Consider the following 23,940-nt stretch of genomic DNA (forward strand, 5'->3'; position numbering starts at 1 on the left):
ACGATGTTTCAGCCTGAAAATACTCATATAAACCAAAAAAGGATGAGAGGACGACCCTGATCCTGTTAACCATGTCCCTGTTGACCCAGTATGTAGGCTATATGTATGCACTTTCCCACTTGAGAATTTACTGCAGTGTGTCACTTTTGGTTCGCTGTTGTGAAATGCCAGACTTCCCGGCATGGGTGTTCAAGTATTTCAGAGTATTTTCCATAATTAGGAAATGTATTGTTAAGTTGAAAGAAACATAAATTTTGATTTGAATAGAAAAACAAAAAATACTGTATGCAAGACTAACTTTTTCAAACTATTGTCACCATCACAATTAATAATCTAAAAGAACTGTTGATGCTACTTTTTTATTTATTTATTTATTTGAGACAGGGACAGCGCACAATTTTCGCATTAACCTTGACAGGAGAGATGCATTGTACATCAGGTTGTAGCATCAGTGCTAATTTCCACCTGTCGTCCCTGGACAGGTTCATTGATTGATTGTATTTAACTGACCTTGACTATCAACTGTTCTGGAGACCTGTAGCATGTTTTGGGTTAATGCTGATATTACTATTCATCATGTTATATGTTGTCATTTTTGTGTTTTTTTTATCAAGGTCATCATTTAACTGCATGTGGTGTGCTAAACAGAATGAGAACTACAGAAGTTATAAAAGTGTTAAAACTCTTAAAGTATAGATAGTTCAAAAAGGTTTTATTGTCAAAGCTTGAGATTCCAAACCTGCCAAAATTTAAATGCATTCTTAACACAGAATGATGAAGACAGAGTGGCTGATTGTAGATTGACATTAAGGTCACGTTCTCATTTCGCTTTCAAATAAGTTCACATGAAAACCTTCAAATAACAAAAACAGACAGGGGCATTACAGCTCAGAAAATGCCCCACACATATCAGACAGACAGAATAAATAAAAACATGGAATAAAGAGAAGAATTTTTGCTCTGCACTTCTCATACATACAGATGCACTGTGTCAGAAACCGCACAAGCTGCAGATTTTTGCCTGAAACAAGATGCTGCAAAATGATCTAAAGTGCATCAAAGGTGACATTTTGCATATCAATTTATGACTCCATTCAAGAAGTTTAGGAATGAATGACAATACTCTTTCTGATTGTTTTTGAGTTCCCCTGTAACCTCCTTTTAACAGCATTGTAAGTCACATTGACGCCACTGATAAGACTGGTGACAGATTTCGACTCACCCAACTCTGAAGCGAGACACAGGGGTAAAAGAGTGCAAAAACACTGCTAAACTGACAAAAATTTGTCAAGTTTCTACCCCATTTTGACCATTACATTCTGGTGACACAGCAGGCAAGAGTCCATTACGCAGAGGCGTAAATGAACCACTATGTACAGGCCATTTTATCTATTCTCTTTGGTCAGTCTTTACATATGTACAACTCTCAGAAGGACCAGTTTGAACTCAGTTGATTTGAGCCATGCATCTTTCTGCTGCAAAGAAGTTGAGCATGGTCTGCACCAGCTCCTGGGAGGTCGTAGTCATGTTTCCAGCCCCAGTCATTTCGTGCATTGGAGTCATCAAAGTTCATTGGCCAACTGTCAGCTGGAAAGACGAGAAAAACAAGACTTAAGTTTCTGGGTGTTATTACAACCATGCATAAATATGTTTTAATTGTTGGTATCATATGATGTTTAAACACTATCTCATCAGCTGCTAATGTTTTAAATAAAATAGTAATAAAACATGCAAAATTAGATCATAAAATAGTGGTGCATAAAAAAGAAAAATGCAACTAAGTGGCCACTGTTTGCAGTGTACACGGCCAAGTTGAAATTGTAGGAAACCACAATAACAATGATACAGTAAAGTGCTGATACAAATTAGAAATATATTTCTAAGAATCTCTATCATCTTCAGATGGTATAACAGACAAAGGCACTCACCAATAGCTTGCCGGACAGGGTCCACATCATATGTGACCTCTAGTTCAGGCATCTGTTTTTGCAGCTCCTGGGCCAGCTCCTCAGGGGTGAAGCTCATGGCATTGATGTTGTATGTCCTCATGCTCAGAGTGTCTGCTGGGGCCTCCATTATCTCCAGAGTGGCTCTCAGGCAGTCGTCAATGTACATCATGGGCAGCCGCGTGTCTGGTCTCAGGTTGCATTCAAATTTACCGGATTTGATTGCATCGTGAAAAATTTGCACAGCATAGTCTGAAAACAAACATTAAATAAGAAATAAACAGGTGCAGAACATAAACAGAGCATGCATTAAGTAAATATAGCATGAACTTGTGACATAATGACGCAGAAATACAGAAATAGGCATCCAATAAAATCTAAACCTCCGGCACAAGTATAAGATTTTATCTTTCACACCTGTCGTGCCTCCGCCCGGCATGGAGTCAGCAGAGATGATCCCTGGGTAACGCAGGCAACGGAAGTCCAGGCCATAGCGGTGGTGGTAGTACTGTAAATATATATATATATTTTAGTCCAAGTAAGATATAAAGGTACTAAAAGGGAGGTAAATGGGAGATAATAAAAATGTACCTCTCCCATGAGCTCAGCGTGCACTTTGGAGACTCCGTAGATGGTGCGTGGCCTCTGTACACAGAGGTCGGGGGTGGGGTTACGGGGAGAGGTGGGTCCAAAAGCTCCAATGGTGCTCGGCACAAAGAGGCGCAGGCCATGTTCAGCAGCAATGTCCAAAATGTTGTGCAGTCCTAAAAAACAAATAATATTATCTCTACCTATATATCTATGTATCTATCCATCTATATCTATATGTATCTATATGTATCATATATATGTTGTGTGTGTGTGTATATATATATATATATATATATATATATATATACACACATACATAATACTATATATATATATATACATACATACATATATACATACATATATACATACATATATATATATATATATATATATATATATATATATATATATATATATATATATATATATATATATATATATATATATATATATATATATATATATGTTTTTACTTACCAGTGATGTTGACAGAGCGAGCCAAAGCCACATTGGCTTCACCCACAGCACTGAGCAGGGCACTGTAATGAACCAGCCATGTGATGCGGTTGTTCACCACTATTTCACGCAGGTTTTTGTAGTCCAGAATATCAGAATAGATAAAAGGCCCTGAAAAAAAGAAAAACAGAAGTCAATGGCAGCACTGTGTGATCATTCTTGGGACATTTTTTTTGTCTTTGACATTTGACAATAATCATAATAATAATAACCATTCATTACCAAATAATTAGGATTTTGTTGTGATATGCAAAAAAATACTTAATGTTTCTATTTAACCAAACACAGTACAAATAGTATATATTTAGATTTCGGACTCACCACTGTGAAAGACGTTGCTTGGGGGTTTCCTGATGTCTGACAGAATTACATTATTCTTCCCATACCTTTTTCTGAAAATGAAAACATCAATGTCAAAACAAGAAACAAGAGTTTCTAATTGTAAATGAGTTATGACAGTATCATTATTTACCTCAAGAGTTTAGCCAGTCCAACCCCAAGTTGTCCCAGGCCACCTGCAAAGAGAGAACTGGAGTCAGCACAGGACATGCAGTAAAGCAGCACCAAATAATTATCTCCTCCACTGGTTTCTATGGAGACTCAAGAGGGGGAGAGTGGGCATTAAGAAAAAAGGTCAAAGCCCAAACGCCCGCTTTGTTTTCTCATTTGGCTTTGGGCTCTCAGTTGATTAATAAGTTACATCTGAATGAGGGACCAGCTGTGTACCAGCTCATAACATTTGTTACGCCTACATCTTACCTGTAATGAGCACCTTTGGATGGTCAGTCTCTGAGAAGGACACAGAGTGAAAGCTGGCATCAGAAGTCACCTGGCGAGGGGAGAAACTGAGGTTTCGAACTGCAATGGTCAGAGGCTGACAGCCACAGGCCGGGGAGCTGAGCAGGGCCTGCTTGGCCACTCTGCTGAGGCTTCTGATCACAGGCATACTGGTATCTACAAGCAAACATAGGGTACTGTCATTAACACTTCAGTTCACTCTCAAGTAACATTTGATATTGCTCTTTATAAAAAAAAAATGATAAGAAGATTCAGTGAAATCAAAGAGCAAGGTTTAACACCATTAAGTTTTAAGATTTTAGCTAACAATAAAAAAGTGCACCTCAAAACTTTTTAAGGTTAACACACAGTGTGGTGGGCTACAGACACATCGACAGAGATACGAAAATAAACTAGAGACGCTCAGTCAGGACGCTGGGGCGACATGGCAACGGCAACACAAACGCGCTAAAGAAGCTGGACAGTATCCCATATTAGACTTTAGACACCAACATCATATGACCACAATTTAACACATCATTTGACGCCAACATAAACTAACTGTCTTAAAGAGGGATTAGAAGTAACCCAAGTTTTCCTCTCTCTCTCCTCGCGCCTATCCTTTGCCTCGGATCAAATTCAGTAGTGTGCGTGAGCTACTTACCGAGAGAGTGCAGAGGTCCCCAAAAAGGAAGGGGGAGAGTAACTTGAGAGTATTTATACTGCCCTGCCTTTACGAAGAGGCCAATCAGGACCCGAGGGCGTATGTCACACAATGCAAACGACAACACTGCCAAGCTCAGGATGACTGACAACCACAGCGACACGTTTACCACTAACAACTAACAACTAATAGAGTAAATTACTTTAACGTTTCATTTAGGCTGAGTAGCTCAACACCTGTTTTGATGTGTTCCCATCTTAACGCGCTCCACTGAGCCACGGTGTTTTACGCACGAGGGTACAGTCAGTTATATAAGGGGTACCAGTATGATGTATATCCTCCTTCTTTGGCTGTGCACGGTGCGTCACTAGTTAGTTCTAAAGATGCCCCCACCTTCCTCCACAAGTGGTTTAAATGTAATGCAATCATATCGGTGTTAACTGTATAGATTATAGGCCTAATGTCCTCAATACTGAAAACACAATGAGAATATAAATTTGTGATAAATCTAATAAATCACATATTAGTCACATATTAGTGATAAAAGAGAATAACACCCACTAACAGATTAATAGGTATGGTGGTCAAAATTCTGTTAAGAAAGATATGAGTACAAAAGCTCACTTAACGACGATTTTTTAACTAAATCGAAAGGGTATAGGCCTAATACTGTAGTTTATACTGTAAAAAAGCAAACTGCTACCATGTGGGTAATGAATAAATTAAAACTGAATTACTTCATATACAATTACTGATCAAGTTATTAACATCTCAGCTGTCAACATGTTAATTATTACGGGACCTACAATAAATAAGGACGCAGTAGGCTTACTTACCGGTTCAATGTAAAATACACAGTTAAATAAATCCTCCCTGAGCGCGTGTATAGTGATGCTCACTCTGTGTTATATTCTTCCAGTATTGCGTCAGCTCTGTTTGAGGGCTATATATTGGCTGCAATCTGTTTCTGGAGGAAACCGGCGTCCTCACGCGATTGGTGGCTGCTCGAAGGTGCGGTCTTTGCTGATTGGCCACGCCCGCGTGTGACGTCCCCTCGGGCGCAGACAGCCGGCTCTTTGTAGCTCCCCCGGCTTTCTCCGTGTGCTCCCTGCGCTCAAGAAAGCTGCTGAGTTTAAGCTATTTTTAAAGTTTAGAATAACATCATATTAACAATGATAATATTAACAACATAATATAAACTAATCATTATTAAGTAGTGAAAGAACACATTGTCTACTTATTAATAAATGTTCTGTCTAATAGTGAAAGAAACTTAACAGCCTGTATTAATAGCTTATTAATAATCAAAACATACTTGGCATTTCGTGCCAAGAATTAGATATAACCAAATAAAGTTGAAAATTCATTCAACAAACATTTTAAAGATTGCATTATATTATCACATAACAGTTGATGTAGGTTACCATGGTGAAATGTAAATCCTGTAACACACTGAGGCTGACCTGCTGAACTAGATGAACTCACGTGCCATAGGGGTCACAGTCAGTGAACCTTTTCAACTGAAGACCTCAGTGCCATGAGCAGTGGCGTGAGCTTTTAAGTATTCAGCTTCTTCACCGTACCATATGCCACTTGTGTTTACCCAAGCAGAGGTAGGATGTGAGCTGTTTGACTTTGAAATGTGTGCAGTGTTTGCTGTAGATAGAGTGGGGCCAATACAGGGGTCAAAACAGGGCCCAAATGTGACAACAGTGAAAAGAGAGATTGGTCTCCGGCGGTGGTGGGCCCTGAGTGGTAGAAGCGCACACACCCCTTCTGATGTCATCACCTTGAAAGGGTTTCAAAACAAGGTAATAAGTAAGCTGGCATACATACAAATGATAAATAAAATCAACATGCTCTAATATCAAGATCAAAGAAGAGTAATAAAACCACACAATAGCACCAAGAACGTAAGGAAACACAGTCAAGAAGGAAACACAGTCTCAAGTTTGTTTGCATAAAGTAACAAAACTAAAACTACACAAAAAGGGTTTTTCAAGGGGATTTTTCTGTTTGCAAAATGTGTCAGCAACTCCTCCAGCCTCTGTTCTGGAAGGACATGTGTCATCTTGTTAATGGGAAGAAGAGATGATGGCTAAACTCTGGCTTTGTAAACACTACTGCAATCACATGCTGCTCCAATGCTGCACCTGATACTGGCTATTTATTTCACTCCGACCTCACCAGATCTCGCGCTATGACACCCAAGCATATTTGTCTTACATGCCGAGGTGTTGCTTACTGAGGCTATAGCATACCATAAGGGGTCAAGGTATGGGGAAAGTCAGCACCCTGTACCACTGGTGAAAAAGAAGCAACCACCCCACCATAAACTGTTACATATGGATACTGATAGATGTCAACCAAAAATGTAAGAAATGCAGACTGCTCAACAAGTTCTGGGAGTTTCATCAGTTTCAGTGAAAAGTCATGATTGAGAAAATAAATGGGAGGGGGGAAAAAAAACAAACAGCTGAAGTTGGTTGCATAAGAATGTGTTTAATGTGCATTGTATTTTCAAAGCAATTACAACATCAATAGATAGTGATGCCATTCATATGTCACATATTTTAAGGCAAAACCAAAGTGGCAAATTGAAAAAGACACCTGCAAGCTCATTGTCATAATTAAGTAAACGAGATGTTCAGACTATGAAAATACAGCAGTATTTCCAGTGATACTTACAGAGCTCTTACAAAGTAAGAGCAAGTAAACTTGCAATCAATAAAGCTGTTAGTGTAATAGCGACAGTCGGATTACAGATTAGTGTGAATGTTTCCATTGAGAAAACTCAGGAACTTCGGGCATAAGAGGCTAAACCAGCACACTTACAATCACCAGTTATTTTCAAGTTTGTGTAATAAAGTGCTCAATAATGAAGTACCAGTCCTTCATATGCTCATACCAAAATGAGTTTCTTATATGGGTTAGATCACTATAATTACCACTGATTCAAGTTAATGAATCATCTTTAGGATGGTATTGTTGAATCTGCTCTTAAAATTATACTTAAACCCTTAAAATGCTGGAGTAAAACACATGTATTATTAGTTTTTATGATACAGTGCAATATGAGCATCTACTGTATTAGTTACAAAAAGGTATCACATTTTGATTTCACAAAATGTCAGGACAGAGATATGTCTGTGCAATTTAGATGTGGTTTCCTTCAAACATTATTTTTTAATCATTTTTTGGGTTTAGAACCTTTGAAGACACACAAGCTTCACCCATATACCCATATTTTTGCTGAATATACTACCCATTTGTCCAAACCCCCTCCCTTTGTGTAATTATATTGATATTCTAGTATTTTTAATAGTAACAGAAACATATAACGTAAGTGATACACATTTGGTCCTATGAATTTATATAAGCAAATACAGTTGAGTAGGTGGTGACTCTGCCTACACATATCATTGCATCGTGACTGGCCTTATGGATCCTATATTATGTTTCCACGGAGACACGGCATTTGGCAGGGGGAGTGGAGTGCATATGTAGCTGTTTAATAAACAAAATCCAAGTGCAAGACGCTGTACAATAGACAAACCCACAGAGTTTTAAGAAAGACATATTATGTAAAACTGTTCTTTACGAGAACACTGTTTGGATTGCTTTTCCTTTTAATTTACCCACTCAAAGATTTATTTTCAGTGATTTAGAGTGTTTCATGCATGTTTAAATAATGTGTATTCTCCTGCATTCAAGACACCATTGCTTAAAGAAATTGCGTTTTACCTAACCTCCAAGCAGCACAGTACTTAGCTGAGATGACATTTACAGTGGAAAAGGGGTTGGTGGAAATCAGCACCACAGTTGTCAATCAGAAGTCAGTGGACATGTTTCTTTGTTTTAGATCAATATTACTCTTTAAAAATCTCTATAGTGCATAATATGTCTTCTTTAAAGGAAAATTCATGAACACCTTTTTATTTTTGACAGTTCAACCCATCACCTTCTTCTTGGGGCATACTTTTGTCAATGTTACCCATTTATGGTGACTGCAGCAGTGGGTCCTCGGTCTCCAGTTGAGCCAGCTGCCTGCGGAGGCTGTTCACTTTGTTCTGCAGCTCCTTGTTGTACTCTATGATATGAACCATTTCTTCATACGCCTCATCCAGACACTTGGAGGAGCGGTTCCAGCGAAGAAACACTCCTAGAAAAATCATGATTAATATAGACAGATTAACAATAGATGAATGTATTTCCAAAGAAATTCTACCAGATAGGGAAGAAGGTGATATCCTCCTGACAACCAGAGAAAAAAATGTATTTTTAGTTTCCCCAGTTATTTAGAAGACAGTGACTATACTGAAAACTTTTTTTTTCTTTTTCAAGTTTTTATTTGAAAAATACAGCATGTCCACTATAGCGGACATCAGAACTTTATTGATGTACAAATTTAACAATTTCCATAGAATTCAATTCCATAGAGAGTAAGTGAACTCAGGATTTATGTACCTCAACAACCTCAATACAGATGCGTAGTGCATTTATTTTGGAACATTGCACTTTTAACTTTTTCTGGTTTACTTTGTGTGATATTTGAGGAAGCAATTCCCCTTTTTTGAAACACACAGAAAGACTTGACACTTAGTGCACATCACATAGGTTTTGCTGTTACAGCCAGATCTACGACACCTTGATGCATGTGGTTCATCCACCATTTTTGCAAGATGTAGCGCTCCATAGTGTCTTTGAAGCCCAATACATTTGAATGTTTGGATAACCCAAACAGGCTAAGTAAATGGAGCACCCAAAGAAAGTCTTCAACTCTCCAGGGGTAGTGTTTAGTGATGTTCCAGAATGAAGGACTTCACGTTGGTTTGTGCACATAGCAATTTTTTCAAACACAGAGTCATCAATGTACTGTTCAAAATAACAAAGTGGGGTCCAGTTTTGGCATGTTGTGGCATCACTGCTTAGAATAATTGGAAGATGATCCAGTTGGGGGTTAAATCTTAAGGAAAACAATAAAAAATGTCAGTTTTTTCTTTTTAAAGGTGAAAGATTGTTATAGTAAACTATTACAAAATTGAATTATTCTGAATAGTTTTTTTTGCAAAATGATTTGAATGAACTAAATATATAAAATACATTGTAAAATACATAATACTAAGAGAGTACAAGATCAAGATGTACACTGTAGTCTTGCTCCAGAGCGGACAGCGACTGGACACTGTCTCTTCTTCCTCAACCTCATCCTCATCCTCAGAGCTCTCTGATTCCTCAGCCTCTCCCTCAAACAATGGATCCTGGTCATCATCATCAGACAACTCAATATCTGAGTTTTCTACCACATTTTGTAGTAATATTTTCTCTGCCTCTGACCTAGAACCAATTCCTTCAAATTGGAAAAAAATAAATAAATGACTCCAAATGTCCACTTTGGAGGACATTTGTTAAACACTCAAATTTCATTGTAAAATATTGTTACTTTACTTTAAAAATGGTTTTAATGTGTTCATTAGACATTCATAAAAATATAACAATGCAACTTTGATCCAAAATTTGCTTAATAAAAAAGGTATACCGCTTACTGTTCTTTTTTCCATAAAATGTGGTTGTGTTGATGGCAGCCATTTTTCTTGAAAAGGAGGAGGATCTTTTCAAAGCTCCACCCTTATAAATTTGGTATCATTTGAAAGCTTTGAATGTCCTCTTTAAATCACAGAGGGAGTGGGTTAGGTAATGCGCAGGGGGTTGGAAATATTTTAGTAAAGAAATGTCCACTAGAGAGGACAAAAATGAACTACGGGTAGTCAGGAGGATATAACAACACTGAATACAAAAATTATTAAAACTGGAATTTATCCTGCATTTCAGAAATTTACAAAAAATTTAAACAAGCATTTATCATTACATGTAGATCTAAAATTATTACAGACACAAATACAGTATAAGGGGAATCATGGTTCACCTTGAAAATAAATTAGGTGTATTTATTTGATATTTGAAACTATATACTAGTGGACAAAAGTCTGTAAAAAATAAAAACTAAATGGGAATAAGGTATCAAAAGTAATTTTGTTTAAACCAAGAATATGTACAAGACTGGAAAATCTGAAGTTATAGTTTCCCGTACAAATCAATAAAAAGTCAAACTGGCAACATATTCGGACAATTTCATAGTTTCCATGTAAAAATTTACTGTTACAGCACGCAGCTACAGGGCATCTATTGTATTATCTATCTTTCCCTCTTTCGGTGATATTGACATAGAGTATCCCTGATTGTCAAATTATGTCAATATTATTGTTTATACTCATGACTGGCAGTGTTCAAAAGTGCTAATTCAGACCAACACATTATTTCTTCTTCTCTGAATTGGAGCTTATTTCTTGAAGGAGTGGCCCGCTCTGATTTCTGTTACATCATACAGGGAACCGCAGTGGGAGAGTTTCCACACCGTGAGATGAAGCTTAGGTTGCACTCCCATGGACATAAAGAGGAGAGAAATAGGACAGTGCACAATATCCAGAGTTCTTTTCTCATCATTTTATATAATGTGCCCAGAGCACTGAATACCCTCTCAATCCCTAACTCAAAAAATCCTTTCATTCTCAAGTAAGAAAGGCAAATATAACAGTATGGTCACAAACACCAGTCTACGTAAATGTACTAGAAAGGAGTAGATACCAGAGAGGCCGGGTATGCATCCTGTCATAGAGCTATAATTTGAATGTACGGGTTGTTCAAACTGCACTACTGCACTACTTATATTTTATTATAATTATACAATGTATTGTTATATTAAGAGTTATATAATATTAACTATGAGTAATCAGAATTGGATTATGTAAAATAAGAAAAATAAAAATAAAAAAATGAGTATGATTTCCTTATGTAGGAAGTAAATGAAAACAGATAATGATACAAATTTAGTATGTCATTTAGGTTCAGCAGCAGTAAGAGGATGTTATTGTGGACAACAGTGCCCTCTAATGGTTAATTTCTGTAATGTTTTATCTATAATTTAATGAGTTTGTAATCAATCAGTGTTTACTTACAGAGCCTTTTACAACACCAGTATGCTTTCAGAAAATATTATCAATGTAAAATCTGCATAAAACCATACTAAAACATTTAATCTAATGGGTAATTACAAAAATCCCAGCAGAGGCGGAACGAAGTTAATATTACACAAATATACAAAGTAAAGGAAATGTCATTATGATAACAAAGAGCATATAAACCTATAATCTTATACTACTCTTTAATGTAATTTCACAGAGCAGAGATTTCAGGTTGACCTTACCTTCCCATAAAAGCAGACTCTGGGGAGCGACTGAGGGCCAGATCACTAAACTGTTGGCCTCATACAGTGGGTTGGTCAGTCGCTCGAGCTCCTGCTGCCTGTTCACCCAGGACCAGAGAGACACCGTCTTGTCTGGCAGACCCAGCTTTACTCTTTAAAATAAACAGAAAAGGTGCTGATTGTGTTGTTTTATTGAGTACTAAACCTTTTGTTCATGTTTATGGTACCTGTCAGCTGCACAGTTGCCAAGGAAGGTCCCAAACTGAGAGGCATAGGCATGTTCAAACAGCAGTACCAAGAAACTCTCACTGAATTCAAAGGAGCATGGAAACTGTCGAAGGATCTGCCACACACAGTCTAAGAAGAGCAGGAACACTGGGGCCTCCTGACGTGATTTAGTGTTGGAATAGGCCGATTGAGAGCACCGCACTTGGAATGGGTGACCAGCCTGTGGAATCAAACAAACACAACATTTATTACAGTTGTAGATAATTGTTCATTTGTTAAGCATAACCTGTAATAGCCTCTTCAGGAGACCATGGCTATATAACAGGTGATCATTTTTGTCTGTTGAGTTGCCTCTTCCATGTCCAATCAGCCAGACCCTACTCCCTATTGCAAATATCAATAATGTATATTTTCTAAAATAATATTACTAATAATGGGACAGTGTTGTATACAGTTCTCACCATCTGATTGACTGCTGAAATTACTTGTCAGAGAGCGGGTATTTCATGCAGTCATAGGAAACAACAAGTACCTGTTAATCTTTTTTTTTTTTTTGGTTGTTTTAGAACCAGATAATAATTCTTAGTCAAACGAGAAAGCTAACTGATGATTACAGAAACCAAGATCAAGATAAACTTCATTATCCCCAAGGGGAAATTAGTTTTTTTTGTTTTTTTTGACTCACTACTTGCAGCTTAACACACAGTTACACTCACACATCACACTACAGTCAGACAACAGTCAGACAACAGTCAGACAACAGTCAGAGCTCATCACAAGGAAGACAAAGTGTCCATAATCAAAAATAAAGGAAGTTTTGGCAAAACCCCAAAGTCTACCTGGAGCCACTCTCTCTCCACCAGATTCTGAAATCCTCGGATGGTTCTTGAAGCTGGATCAAGAATGATCTGGGCCAAAGAGGTAACCTGCAGGGTTGAGTCTGTGCCCTCTGTGCCGTGAACAAGCACTGATGCACCTTCTCTGCAATATACAATACAGGTTTAGTTCGTATGAAACTGCAACATTGTTAACCGTATAGTTTAAACTAATAAACAAATAATCATTCTGTCATTCAACCTCTGGAAGAATTTGCCTTTTAATAAAGTAGGTAGGTAGTAGGTTCATGGTTACTATTGCTGTAATTATTAGGCCTAGTCAAATGACCACAAAGAATAGCATGTTCTCAGTCAGTATAAGCAATTTAACAGCTTCCTAAAGTGGTACAATTATTCAACCCAAAACACATGATAATTTTAGCCAAATGAAGTCATGATTAATACAGAAACTTTGTAGATGTATATCTATGTGCAATGTAATGCACACAATAACTAAAATAATTTACAATTTAATCTTGTGTATTTTTCCTTTTTTAATATTGCTGACAAAAACAACATGCCTCCTACCCCCCACCTGTGTGTGTGGCAATCTGAATATGACCAATGTACACATAGTTTTGTTTTTGTGTGCTTATTGTAAAACCAACCTATCAATGCATTGGGCAGCCAGACAAGCTGTCGTCAGGATCTCCTTGACATGAGTCTGCCAGTTTGAGGCTTCCAGCTTGCTCAGCCATCGATCCATGCTGTGGGTCTGGTCATTACAGGCTTCAACCAGTTTAATCAGGCTCTCTTGCAGCACATTTGACCTGGAAGAAAAACACAATACTACATAGGTCAGCTTTAACAAAAATGTATACTTGTAAGTATACTGTACTAACTGTAGTTTCAAAGACAGAGCTGTAAGCATTAAATTCAGTAGTGGTATTAGTGGTATTATTAGTTTGACTTAAATAAGCACAGAGCACAAAACCATAATCATACCAACTCACCTTTCGACAGCTTTGTGTATCCTCCTCCACTGTGGGTAGTTTGCCTCAGATTCAAATCCTCCTCCTTTGGCCTTTGCCTGCTGGGCCACGTTAATGGTACGTGTGTCAATGATATATCCACGTTTACCAGGACGTAAAGTGGCATTGATCAGCTTCTCATCCTCTTTACAACGTCTTCCATTGGTGCCTGTTAGAGGCTGTCCAGCTCGCATCATCACCTCCAAACATGACAGTAGAATATTATACACATGTTTCATTAATTATGTATATTTAATTGTTTTCCTTACCATGCCATTCTTTTTGTGGTAATAGCTAAGTATTGGGAAGCGACCACCGTGACGGAAGGTTGCAACTTTCCTTAATGTGTCATCATCAATATCTTTAGGCACAGCCACTAATGGTGGGTATGATGGACAGATGCTGAAGTCTTTATTGACATCACTTAGTCTCCATTCATCAGTCTAATAAAAGGGTCACAGATTAGGTAAGAGAAGAAAGTTTTCATTAATGTGTGAAAGAGATATGACGTTAGAGACACTGATGTACCATAGACTCCAGATCTTTGAAAGCATCCTCAGGGCGAAAAGTGTTCCAGCCATCCTCAATTACTTCAAACATGGGCCGATAAAAAAAAGGGTACATCAAAGATACTGAATCCAGCGTGGACAAAGCCTGGAAAACAAAGATTATCACTGACAACTAGTGCAAAGACTGATCCTATAGTGCCATTATTTTTCTTTTACCTCAATAGAACTGGCAATGTTTAAACACTCGTCCATGCCGGGAATGTCCAACTTTATAATCCTCAAGTCTTTGCATTTAACAATGACGCTTCCAAGTGAACCCACAAATCTGAAAGATTGACCATTTTTATTGTAATGCAGCTGGTGTTACAATGTGCCACAGTGTCAATAACTCGCATCACCTTTTCTCTATGGCATCGATGTTTGAATGGAGAAGCCATAACTCCTCCGTGTTGTCCTGCCTGGAGGACAGAATCAGATGGTGTCCGGTGAGACACAGGGTCCCCTCCACCGTGGGCAGAAAAGGCCGATGCAGGACAACTCCGTCCACCCTGGGCGTCTTTATTAGCTCCGCAAACTCCATGTTCTAATTTAGAACAATTCAACAGAATACTAAATAACGTATTTTTATATTTACTTTTCGTGAATGCATCTATGAACTTAAGACTTTTAATTAGTAAGAAAAGGTAAATTATCATACAAAAATCTATGATAGAGTCGAAATCAGGAAATAAAAAGCTAGTAGCGCTAGCTGGCAAAAGAGGAAAGAAAAAGAGGAAATGGGATACAAAAATAAACTAATTTCACATTAAACAAATATATCAGGAAAAACGCGTTATCGTCATTGTCATAAATCAATGCTTCTGCTGGTGTTTTTTAGTTCAACAAATGTGAATATTTGCTCAAATTACCTTTTCGTAATATCAGCGGTCAACCTTGTGCGTCAACAAAAACACACCGACTGGAAACAACGATTCTGCACGTTTTTGTTTTTGTGTATCGTTTTTCTGTTAGAAGCAAGAACTACGGTGTCTTCAAAATAAGTAAATAAATATAACATTTTAAACATTTGCAAAGCAAAGTCAGTTGTTTTGTCTTTAACGTTTACAATATTTAAGTAGCTGAGTAAGCTATTAAGCAAGAAAACCACTGGAGATACAAACAAAATATTCCATCGTGTATTAAGATATATGGTAAAAAGAATTATATAGTAATACGTTTATTTTATTATTTTACTTTAAATGCTAACTCGACCCCAATTCAATTTTCGAGCACTAGATGGCGTCACTTGACAATTTGTTTGAGGTCAGTGGTTGGTCCATTAGTTAGTGAGTTGGTTAATTAGCTAGGCCCAATTAATTTTTTGAGCAAACTTACTGCATTTGCCCAGCTTTTACTCATCATACATGTCTAAAATATATGATGAGTGCGTTTATGAGTATGCATGATAAGTTCAAACAGCTGAATTCCTGGAAGGCAGAAAACCTCCTTAACTAAATGCCACTGCTGTGACCCTACTGTGACCCGGATGACAATCAGGGTAAACGTCGATATATATCTGGGCATAATCATCGTCATTTTTTATAGGTTCCACACATGTCCAAGGGTACCACAAAATAAAGAGAATTAAAATAATGATAATAAAAAATAATAATATTTAAAATTTGGTTAATTATGGGGAGACTAGTAGCAGAAGGAACAGAGCCTTAGACAGTGTGTCACAAAAGGTGGCTTGTTCTGGGCCTTTCCAGCTCTCAACAAACAACGCAGAACAAACACACAGCTTAACTGAATATGAAGTGTTGCTTTACAAACCAAATAACTTTGTTGCTTTGGAGAGTTAGATGATTCAGTGAAGCTCTTTCTCCAAAGAAAATAGACTACAAGCACAAGCCTTTTCCAGGAACTGAAATGATTTGCCTTATTTATAATGTTTTTAGATGAGTTTTCATTTTTATTATCTATCTCTGTAACACACACATTGGGTCTAATGGAAGTTCATTCATAATTGGTTCCAATGTAAAGAAGATTAAATTACATTTACTGGGTGCTTGACTTCCACTTGTATCGGTGATGACGGATGCCACTGGTCTTTGAAGCTGACACATATTGACATGTTTTCAGATGGGGCTGTGGGCCACTTTTTAACAGACTGACAGTTTGTCCTCACACCTCCAGCATTACTCAGCGCCGCCTGTCATTCATGTTGTCCTAAAGACAATGTCTCATTTATGAATCACCACTTTCCCCCCCGCCTTCTGCTCACAGTGGTTGCTGTTTGTTCTGGGATCTGCTACTTTGATGATAATAATAACGCTAACACAATGTAGTGCTTTTTTTGACACCCAAATAGGCCTTTTTCATTCTTCTATTCATTCACTCCAGACCTGGTGATGTAACCTACTATTGTGACCAGTAGCCATGGCTTCCCTGGGCTTGTCTGTGAGTGAGGCTGCTAATCTATGCCACTGGCCCTTCATCACCACACATACACTACATTCACGGTTGGTAAAATGGGTAAAGCGTCTTGCCTATGCACATGATAATGCTACCCCACAGTGTCTCCCATAATATAATGTGATATTTTGTGATTTGTATTGATACCTTGGCCAGGAATCTCTTGAAAAAGAGAATCTTAATCTCAGTGCTACCTTAAATAAAGGTCAAATAAAAAATAAATAAATAACGACTAAAGCTGTACATAAATATGTACTATGAATTCATATTTACTTATATTTTTCAAACCACATTGCACACTGTCATAATACCCCAAAACAAGACTCCTACCACAGCAAATCAAGCCTTTTTACTTTTCCAAAAACATGAACAATTTTCCATTCCTGCACCACAACAGTACAAAGCTACAGCCTTGTGCTTGCACCCTCATTTGTTCTGTACTTGAATGCTCAGTGCACATTTAAAGAGCTGCTGTCTGGAAGATCCAAGGTCCTCTGCCTCAGAAGGTTGCTCCTCAAGGCTGCAGGTACACTCTGTCTGCCTGCCCGATTCAGCCTCTGCAACCTTCACCGGGAATGTGGATAAAGTCTATTTACAGTTCAAGAAATCTATTTGATCCCAACATTTCAGAGTCACAGAAACAAATTCATGAAAATAAGTCACTAGAAAAAAAAAAAAAAAAAATGGGAAGGCAAGTTTATTTATAGTTTTATTTGTGACCTCAAGTAATTCAAAGCAATTAATTAAAAAAGAAAGCCTCACTAAACCACAATATAAAGTAATAAGATGATTTTCTCCATCTGAAAAGTTACATAATGCATTGCACGTTTAAAGTAAATAACCAGTTGTCATTTAACCTCATATACAACTATAAACTCTTGACTTGTTACCTATACCTTACTTTACTTCAGAAGTCTTGCCTCACTCATTTCCATTGCATCTGCAGCCACGCTCTTGTCAGACTCCTTGCATAAAGTTTCCTCACCTTGAAGGAGAGAATAGTGTAATTTATTGTGGCACGGAGCTCTGTTTTGATATCAGGCAATACAAATAAAAATGACAAAATTGGCTGAGTTAGTACAGCAATCAATAAAATGGCTCTAGCATGAAATTGAAGTTGAGCATTTATAAATCTAAACAGTTTTATCTTTGAATGGGGCTTTTGAGGTCCCCAGCCGTGTAGTAATCAAATTTGTGCCCCTGGCAAAGTCATGGTCACAGGATTGTCAAGGCTGCTTCAGGTAATATAGTATTACCCGCTCTCTGCGCGGAGTTCAGCACCACTTCAGCACCGGACAGCTCCACCAGAGGCTGAGAGCTTTGGAGTTGGGGAACAATCTGAGTTATTGAAAAGTGCTCCTCTAATTTCTTTGAACTGCAGCAAATATATTTTGAACTTTTCAAGGGGAGACTCAAAAGGTGACCTAAAACATCCGTCTGGCACGTGCAAAGAACCCAACCAGTCCTGTCTGCTCTGTGGTTGGAGTGAGACTTTCATCAGCGGGTGGTCTGTGTTTTGTCCCACCTTCCTGTGACTTGGGTGACTAAAGTGAAGGGTACACGCACAGAGCTCAGTGGCATTACATCATGGACATGCTGCAGGGGGCTTCACGCGAGACACTAGATGGCACCACGTGGAGGTGGAGCGTGTGAGTGAGTGAGTGAGTGTGTGTGTGTGTGTGTGTGTGTAGAGGAGAGGGAGGGACATTGAGGGACGCCGTGTTCAGAGCGGAGCCGCAGAGAGGGATGCTGCGCAGGTAGGGGCTGGCTGTGTCGATGGCTCCGACATTTTTTGGGGGGCCAAACAGGTGTCAGGGAAGTGTCGTCACTTGGGCCGGAAGCCGGACGGGGGGGTGGAGGCGTCAGAGGGAAAGATGGCAGCGAAGTCGGACGGCCGCGGGGTCGTCACCGGGTTCGCGCAGCTGCAGGACCTGGACGACCCTCGCGATGGCAGCTCGTTTCACATCTGCCACTGCTGCAACACGTCTTCGTGCTACTGGGGCTGCCGAAGCGCGTGCCTGCACTACCTGCGCGGGAAGGGGCGCGGGAAAAGGGGGGACACCACGCACGAGCAGCGCCTCTGGCTTGACTGCCTCTGGATAGTCTTGGCGCTGGTCGTCTTCTTCTGGGACGTGGGCTCGGATCTGTGCCTGGCAGCGCACTACTATCACCGGAGGGACTTTCTGTGGTCAGGACTCACCTTGTTCTTTGTGCTCGTGCCCTCGGTCCTGGTGCAGATTCTCAGCTTCAGGTGGTTCGTGCAGGACTACACCGGGGGAGGACTGGGCTCCGTGGAGGGGCTCAGTAGCCGCAGAGCCACGGCCACTCTGCAGAGGCAGGACGCGTGCTGTCGTCTGTCCGTGTGGGTCTGGCAGACTGTGCTGCACGTCTTTCAGCTGGGACAGGTGTGGAGGTGAGTGATATGTTCTCCCAGTCCACCCTTATAACAGTGACATGAGCTGGTCAAGGTTGAGTTCACATCTGCTGCTGTCAATGCACTTTTTTGCTGATGATCTGGTGGTTTGTTGCTTACTTTGTCTGTTTTAAGTTAGTCCTTTCTTGTTCAGATTCACTATGTTCTTTAGGATGCCGTCTTAATTTCACTTTTGATTCCTCCCTTTGTGACCTCCCCTCACAGTATCACCTATAGATATGTATTTCTCCATCTCACTATTAGTTCTAACTTAAGTCGGAGCAGTGCTGGTTCAGACAGCCTCCTCCGAGTCTGTTTCTCACATTGGACCGGTCCATAGTCTGGCTTGAGTGGCTCCTCCTACAGTCACCTGGTGTAACCCTGAGTGCAGCAGCCTGACTGGACTCACAATGAGCTCAGCCACCATCTAATCACAGCCTCACACCAGGGACCCCAGCCTGCACTGCACTGGAAATACTGCTAAATCCTCTCCACTCGCTTCTGCTACGTATTATGTATTTCTCCTTATTCGTTCCCCTCTGTCTCTCTCTATCCATCAAACTTATTGACCGAAATTAGCTCATACATATTCCATTTCCAAGTCCAAGATTGTTCCTTCAATTCAAAAGTTTTAATTTGAATGTAATCCCAACATTGATCAATTTCTCATTTGCATTGTATCTTAACCCACAAATAAAAGCTATACATTTTACAGTTAACCATATATTTTCATGACACTGTATCATATTTTTCATTCATGTTACATATAACTCATGTCACGTTTCCCCAGTGTGCCCTGAACGCTATATGTTCCCTATAGAGACGAATAGTAGCCTAAAATGTGTGTCCGTTCTGTATAGTGATTGAGTGTCTATGACTGTTCCCTCCGCTGCAAGTACAAACAGTTGCCTCATTTCACCCCATCTCTCTCTCCTCCTCTCTTTCAGCGGAGCAAACCAGGCGAGCATGTGTTTTACAAAACTAAACATTCACCCTTGCAGACATGATGTAATCCATTTGCCTGCATTGACATTTCTGTCTGATTCTCATTTGTGCTAATTGTAAGAGCACGCTGTGGTTATGATTTCAAGTAGTAGTAAAAACGAGCATGGCTGAAGCATCTGTGTTTGGGCTGGAGAGAGAGAGATTTTTTTTTTTTTTTGGTGCAGTCAGACGCAGTGGCTGGCATTTAATGGGAAGAAGTAACGCATGACGGCTGCTTGGAGACGGGTGCCAGCGGCTGGGAAAATGTAAAAGAGCAGAGGGAGGGAGAGCGGAGAGGTCAAAGCATTAGCAATACACACACACAACCTCTCTCTCTCATTTTCAGCATTTATTTAGCAGCTTGTCCACAATGCTCTGACTATATTTCTATATATCTGGGAACACTGTCTAAATACACCTCAATTAGTCTTAATAACACATGAAGAAAGACTTAATTCATAATGAACAAAACTTGAATGATTCAGAGGTTGTAATTACTTAATAAATACCCCCTTATCAAGTACACGTTAAAAGCATGAATTAATTAACTGTTTGTTCATCAGGAATAAAGTCTTTGTTCATGCTTTTATTAAAGGTGCATTGTGTAACTTTTTTTGTAACTGTTTTTCTTCATGAAAATGTTATTGCTTTGTCCTGAATGTTTCACAGTATGGCATTAAACCTATTATCATCATGGAGACCAAACCAGGCCAAGTTACAGGTCAGATCTGTGAAGAGGCAACTCAGCTCACAGTCTGAATGCATGTTTTTCTTTGTATTTTTGAGCTATAAAACCACCTGTGATTGAATGCAAATGTAAAAAAAAAAGAGCAATAACATATCCATAGAAACAAGCAAGTGACAGGCCCCCAACCAAAAAGTTGCATAGAACACCATTAAGGCTGATTAAAGTGTAGTTGTAATTGTAGTACCCTATTTCTTTTGTAAGCGTCATGTATGTCAATGTTGTTTCCAATCTGCTGTTGCATTAATACCTTGGTTTACTGAGATTTCCCTGATATGGTTAAAAATAGCAGAGAGGACTCGGCAGTCACTTCCAGTGCAAATCAGTGCTCTGTTATTCCGAGCTGGTCTTTCTACAGTAAATGAGTCCACTTTGCATTTCTCATCAGAGGGCTGGAGGGCTGTTGCATTGATCAGGTCAGGTTTATTTACCATGTGGTTGGGAGTCAAATGACCTTTCACCCACATCTGCAGAAGGTGGACATGGGTAGACACATGGACAGCTGTTTGGTTTAGCCTGGAGAAGGGTTCGGTCAGTGCTGTCAGTTGTACAATTAATTGCTGTCTAGTACTCCAGCAGAAATGCACTAAAATGTGTTTTTAAATGTTGTAAGTTTAAAGGTACACTGCGTAACATTTCTAGTGGAGGGTCCACCACCTGTTTGTCTTCATGGAAATGTTATTGCTTTGTCTAGAATGTTCCACAATATAGATTATACGTGAGACAAGCAGGTTACAGCACTATGCTACATTACCACTCAGATATGTGGAGGGTCTAGCTAGAAATGCTAGCTGGATATGTTTAATGTCATACCATGGAACATTCCAGAGAAAGCAATAACATCTCCACAGAAACAAGCAGGTGGCGGACGCTCCACCAGAAATATAGTGCAATGCACCATTAAGTTTAAATGTGCAAGGACTGTAAAAGTATACATAGACATGCAGAAATATAATTTGGGGGGAAAAAAGCATGTTTGTTGTTACAGTTTTATTTTTTTATAATCTTTTGACAGCATTTTGAGATTGTGTACTTTTATTATAAACAAACAACATATATTTCTCCAAAACCACATTCACAATATTATCTAATCTAATCTTAATCTTCATGATTATTTATGTTTTGATTTGTTTTTATTATGATTTTAATGTATTTCTTATTCTGTAAAGCACTTTGAATTATTTTGTGTACGAATTGTGCTATACAAATAAACTTGCCTTGCCTTGCCTTGCCTATCTACAATTTGATATATTACTCACTTCTGTTTGTTAATTTGATCTCTTTTTAAGTCAGAAACGTATATTTTACTTTTGCAGGATCAGATAACAAGACATTAAAATTAGTTAGGGCATATCACAGCTGCAGCTTGTCTACTTTGAGTTCGGTCTGTCTCTGAGTTTTGAAGGGTCATATTCTACAGACAGAGGGGTGTCCCAGGACAGTGGACCCCAGCGCAGAGACTCACAGAGGCTGGAAGAGCACAGACATCTCCCTTGTGGAGATGTCTGAGAAGGAGAGTGGAGACATCTTTATAGCCTCAGATAAGAGTTTCTATTAGGTCAACATAGGATTATATTTTGAAATAAACACATTTTTAAGGGTAGAAATGGTAACCAGTGATGACAACTACTATGCAGTCATTTTGAAACATAGAGTAGCTGGTATGTTATGCACATTAATTACAGTACAACACAGAATGTCACCTATACATTATATAAAAAAGTAAGCTAACTATTCATTTTTTGACCATTTAAGAGACCATTTTATCTAACTATCTGGATATACAAAATGCCATCTCAATCAGAACCCATTATTACCAGTATACTGTATATTTAAGTATTTTATTTCAGTGTAACAGAATATACGGTCATGTTCATTGTGACAGCTCTGATCTTGGGGCAGTGGGACCGTTGTTATGGCAACACCTTCCCTCAGACATGATCTGTCTGGCTTCAGTCAGGGTTCAAGGGTCAAATGCTGCTCTTGTCCTCTTAGTGAGTCTATGACCTCAGGCTCAGGGCAGTGGAGGGTGGTGCAAATGTTGTTTCTCCATAAAATAAGTCTATATCTATGGTGGTACAACGGACCATGGGATGATTATGATGCCACATTTTTATTGCATGTTTTCCACTAAACAGTACATTGCTAACTCTTACCTAAATTCTATCTGCCTGATAACAACGACAGTATAACCTGCCACTACTTCCATCAAATATTATAGGCCTGTGTTGTGATGTCAGGTAAAACCCAGCAATGGAGTATAGAGCTGACCATTCAAGTCTAGTACAATACATTTTACAGCATTATATTGTAATAAGATCCGGGAGCTCTAAGGCTTTGTAAATAAACTACTGAATTATAAGTCAATTTCATAATCAAATAGAGTAGACCCAATGCAGCCATCATTTTGTAAACCAATGATATGATAAAATCATCAAATTTTTCTATATTAATTGTAACTTTAGATTTTGTCAAATTTCTCAAACTTTCCCAAAGTTAAAATGTCCTGCTGGTTTTACAGTGATCTCCTGTTAATTGTTGACAGATGATTCCTGTGACTGTAATTCCCAGTCACCCTGGCCCTTTCACTGTCATGCTGATGCTGCCTCTGAATCACCACTGTCTCCGTAAGATTAGATATTCCCTTCACACACTTGCACACACATGCACACACATGCGTGTGCACACACACCCACACACCCACACACCCACACACACACACACACACACACACACACACACACACACACCCACACACACACGCACGCACACACACACACACACACACACACACACACACACACGCACGCGCACACACACACACACACTTGCACACACATGCACACACATGCGTGTGCACACACACCCACACACACACACACACGCACGCGCACACACACGCACACACACACACACACACACACACACACACACACACACACACACACACACACACACACACACACACACACACACTCATAGAGGAGTCCTGGAGCTGCG

At 39.1% G+C, this 23,940-nt stretch overlaps 3 protein-coding genes across 3 annotated transcripts in view; 1 reads left to right on the forward strand and 2 right to left on the reverse strand.

Moving 5' to 3' along the window:
• Positions 1-695: 695 nt before the first annotated feature.
• On the reverse strand, positions 696-5,489 carry tdh (L-threonine dehydrogenase). The gene is given in 10 exon segments (XM_020927395.2): positions 696-1,512; positions 1,514-1,587; positions 1,929-2,198; positions 2,364-2,454; positions 2,538-2,710; positions 3,018-3,167; positions 3,378-3,448; positions 3,529-3,571; positions 3,816-4,010; positions 5,334-5,489. Coding segments are annotated over 9 exon segments (1,125 nt in total). The 5' UTR covers positions 4,003-4,010; positions 5,334-5,489; the 3' UTR covers positions 696-1,446.
• A 1,490-nt stretch (positions 5,490-6,979) lies between these two features.
• mtmr9 (myotubularin related protein 9) lies at positions 6,980-15,303 on the reverse strand. The gene is made up of 11 exons (XM_020917873.2): positions 15,253-15,303; positions 14,743-14,927; positions 14,561-14,669; positions 14,364-14,489; positions 14,105-14,278; positions 13,818-14,035; positions 13,473-13,634; positions 12,829-12,970; positions 11,989-12,209; positions 11,762-11,913; positions 6,980-8,659 (listed from the first exon to the last, which is right to left on the reverse strand). Exons 2-11 carry the CDS (start codon positions 14,922-14,924, stop codon positions 8,496-8,498), a joined length of 1,650 nt encoding a protein of 549 aa, XP_020773532.1. The 5' UTR covers positions 14,925-14,927; positions 15,253-15,303; the 3' UTR covers positions 6,980-8,495.
• Positions 15,304-18,672: 3,369 nt separating this feature from the next.
• xkr6b (XK, Kell blood group complex subunit-related family, member 6b) overlaps positions 18,673-23,940 on the forward strand; it is a 48,359-nt gene continuing 43,091 nt past the window's right edge. The window contains exon 1 of the mRNA XM_020920210.2: positions 18,673-19,211. Coding sequence (XP_020775869.1) covers positions 18,673-19,211 — 539 coding nt within the window. The remainder of the gene's footprint in view (positions 19,212-23,940) is intronic.

Source organism: Boleophthalmus pectinirostris, unplaced genomic scaffold, assembly GCF_026225935.1.
Source record: "Boleophthalmus pectinirostris isolate CB_2022bp ecotype Guang Dong unplaced genomic scaffold, ASM2622593v1 HiC_scaffold_13, whole genome shotgun sequence".
Lineage (NCBI taxonomy): Eukaryota > Metazoa > Chordata > Actinopteri > Gobiiformes > Gobiidae > Boleophthalmus > Boleophthalmus pectinirostris.

Coding starts and splice junctions, on each gene's coding strand:
- mtmr9 (XM_020917873.2), bottom strand. CDS start 14,924: ATGGAGTTTGCGGAGCTAATAAAGACGCCCAGGGTGGACGGAGTTGTC. Junction 12,971..13,472: donor GCTGCCCAATGCATTGATAG/GTTGGTTTTACA, acceptor TGTATATTGCAG/AGAAGGTGCATCAGTGCTTG. Junction 12,210..12,828: donor TGGAGAGAGAGTGGCTCCAG/GTAGACTTTGGG, acceptor TTGATTCCACAG/GCTGGTCACCCATTCCAAGT.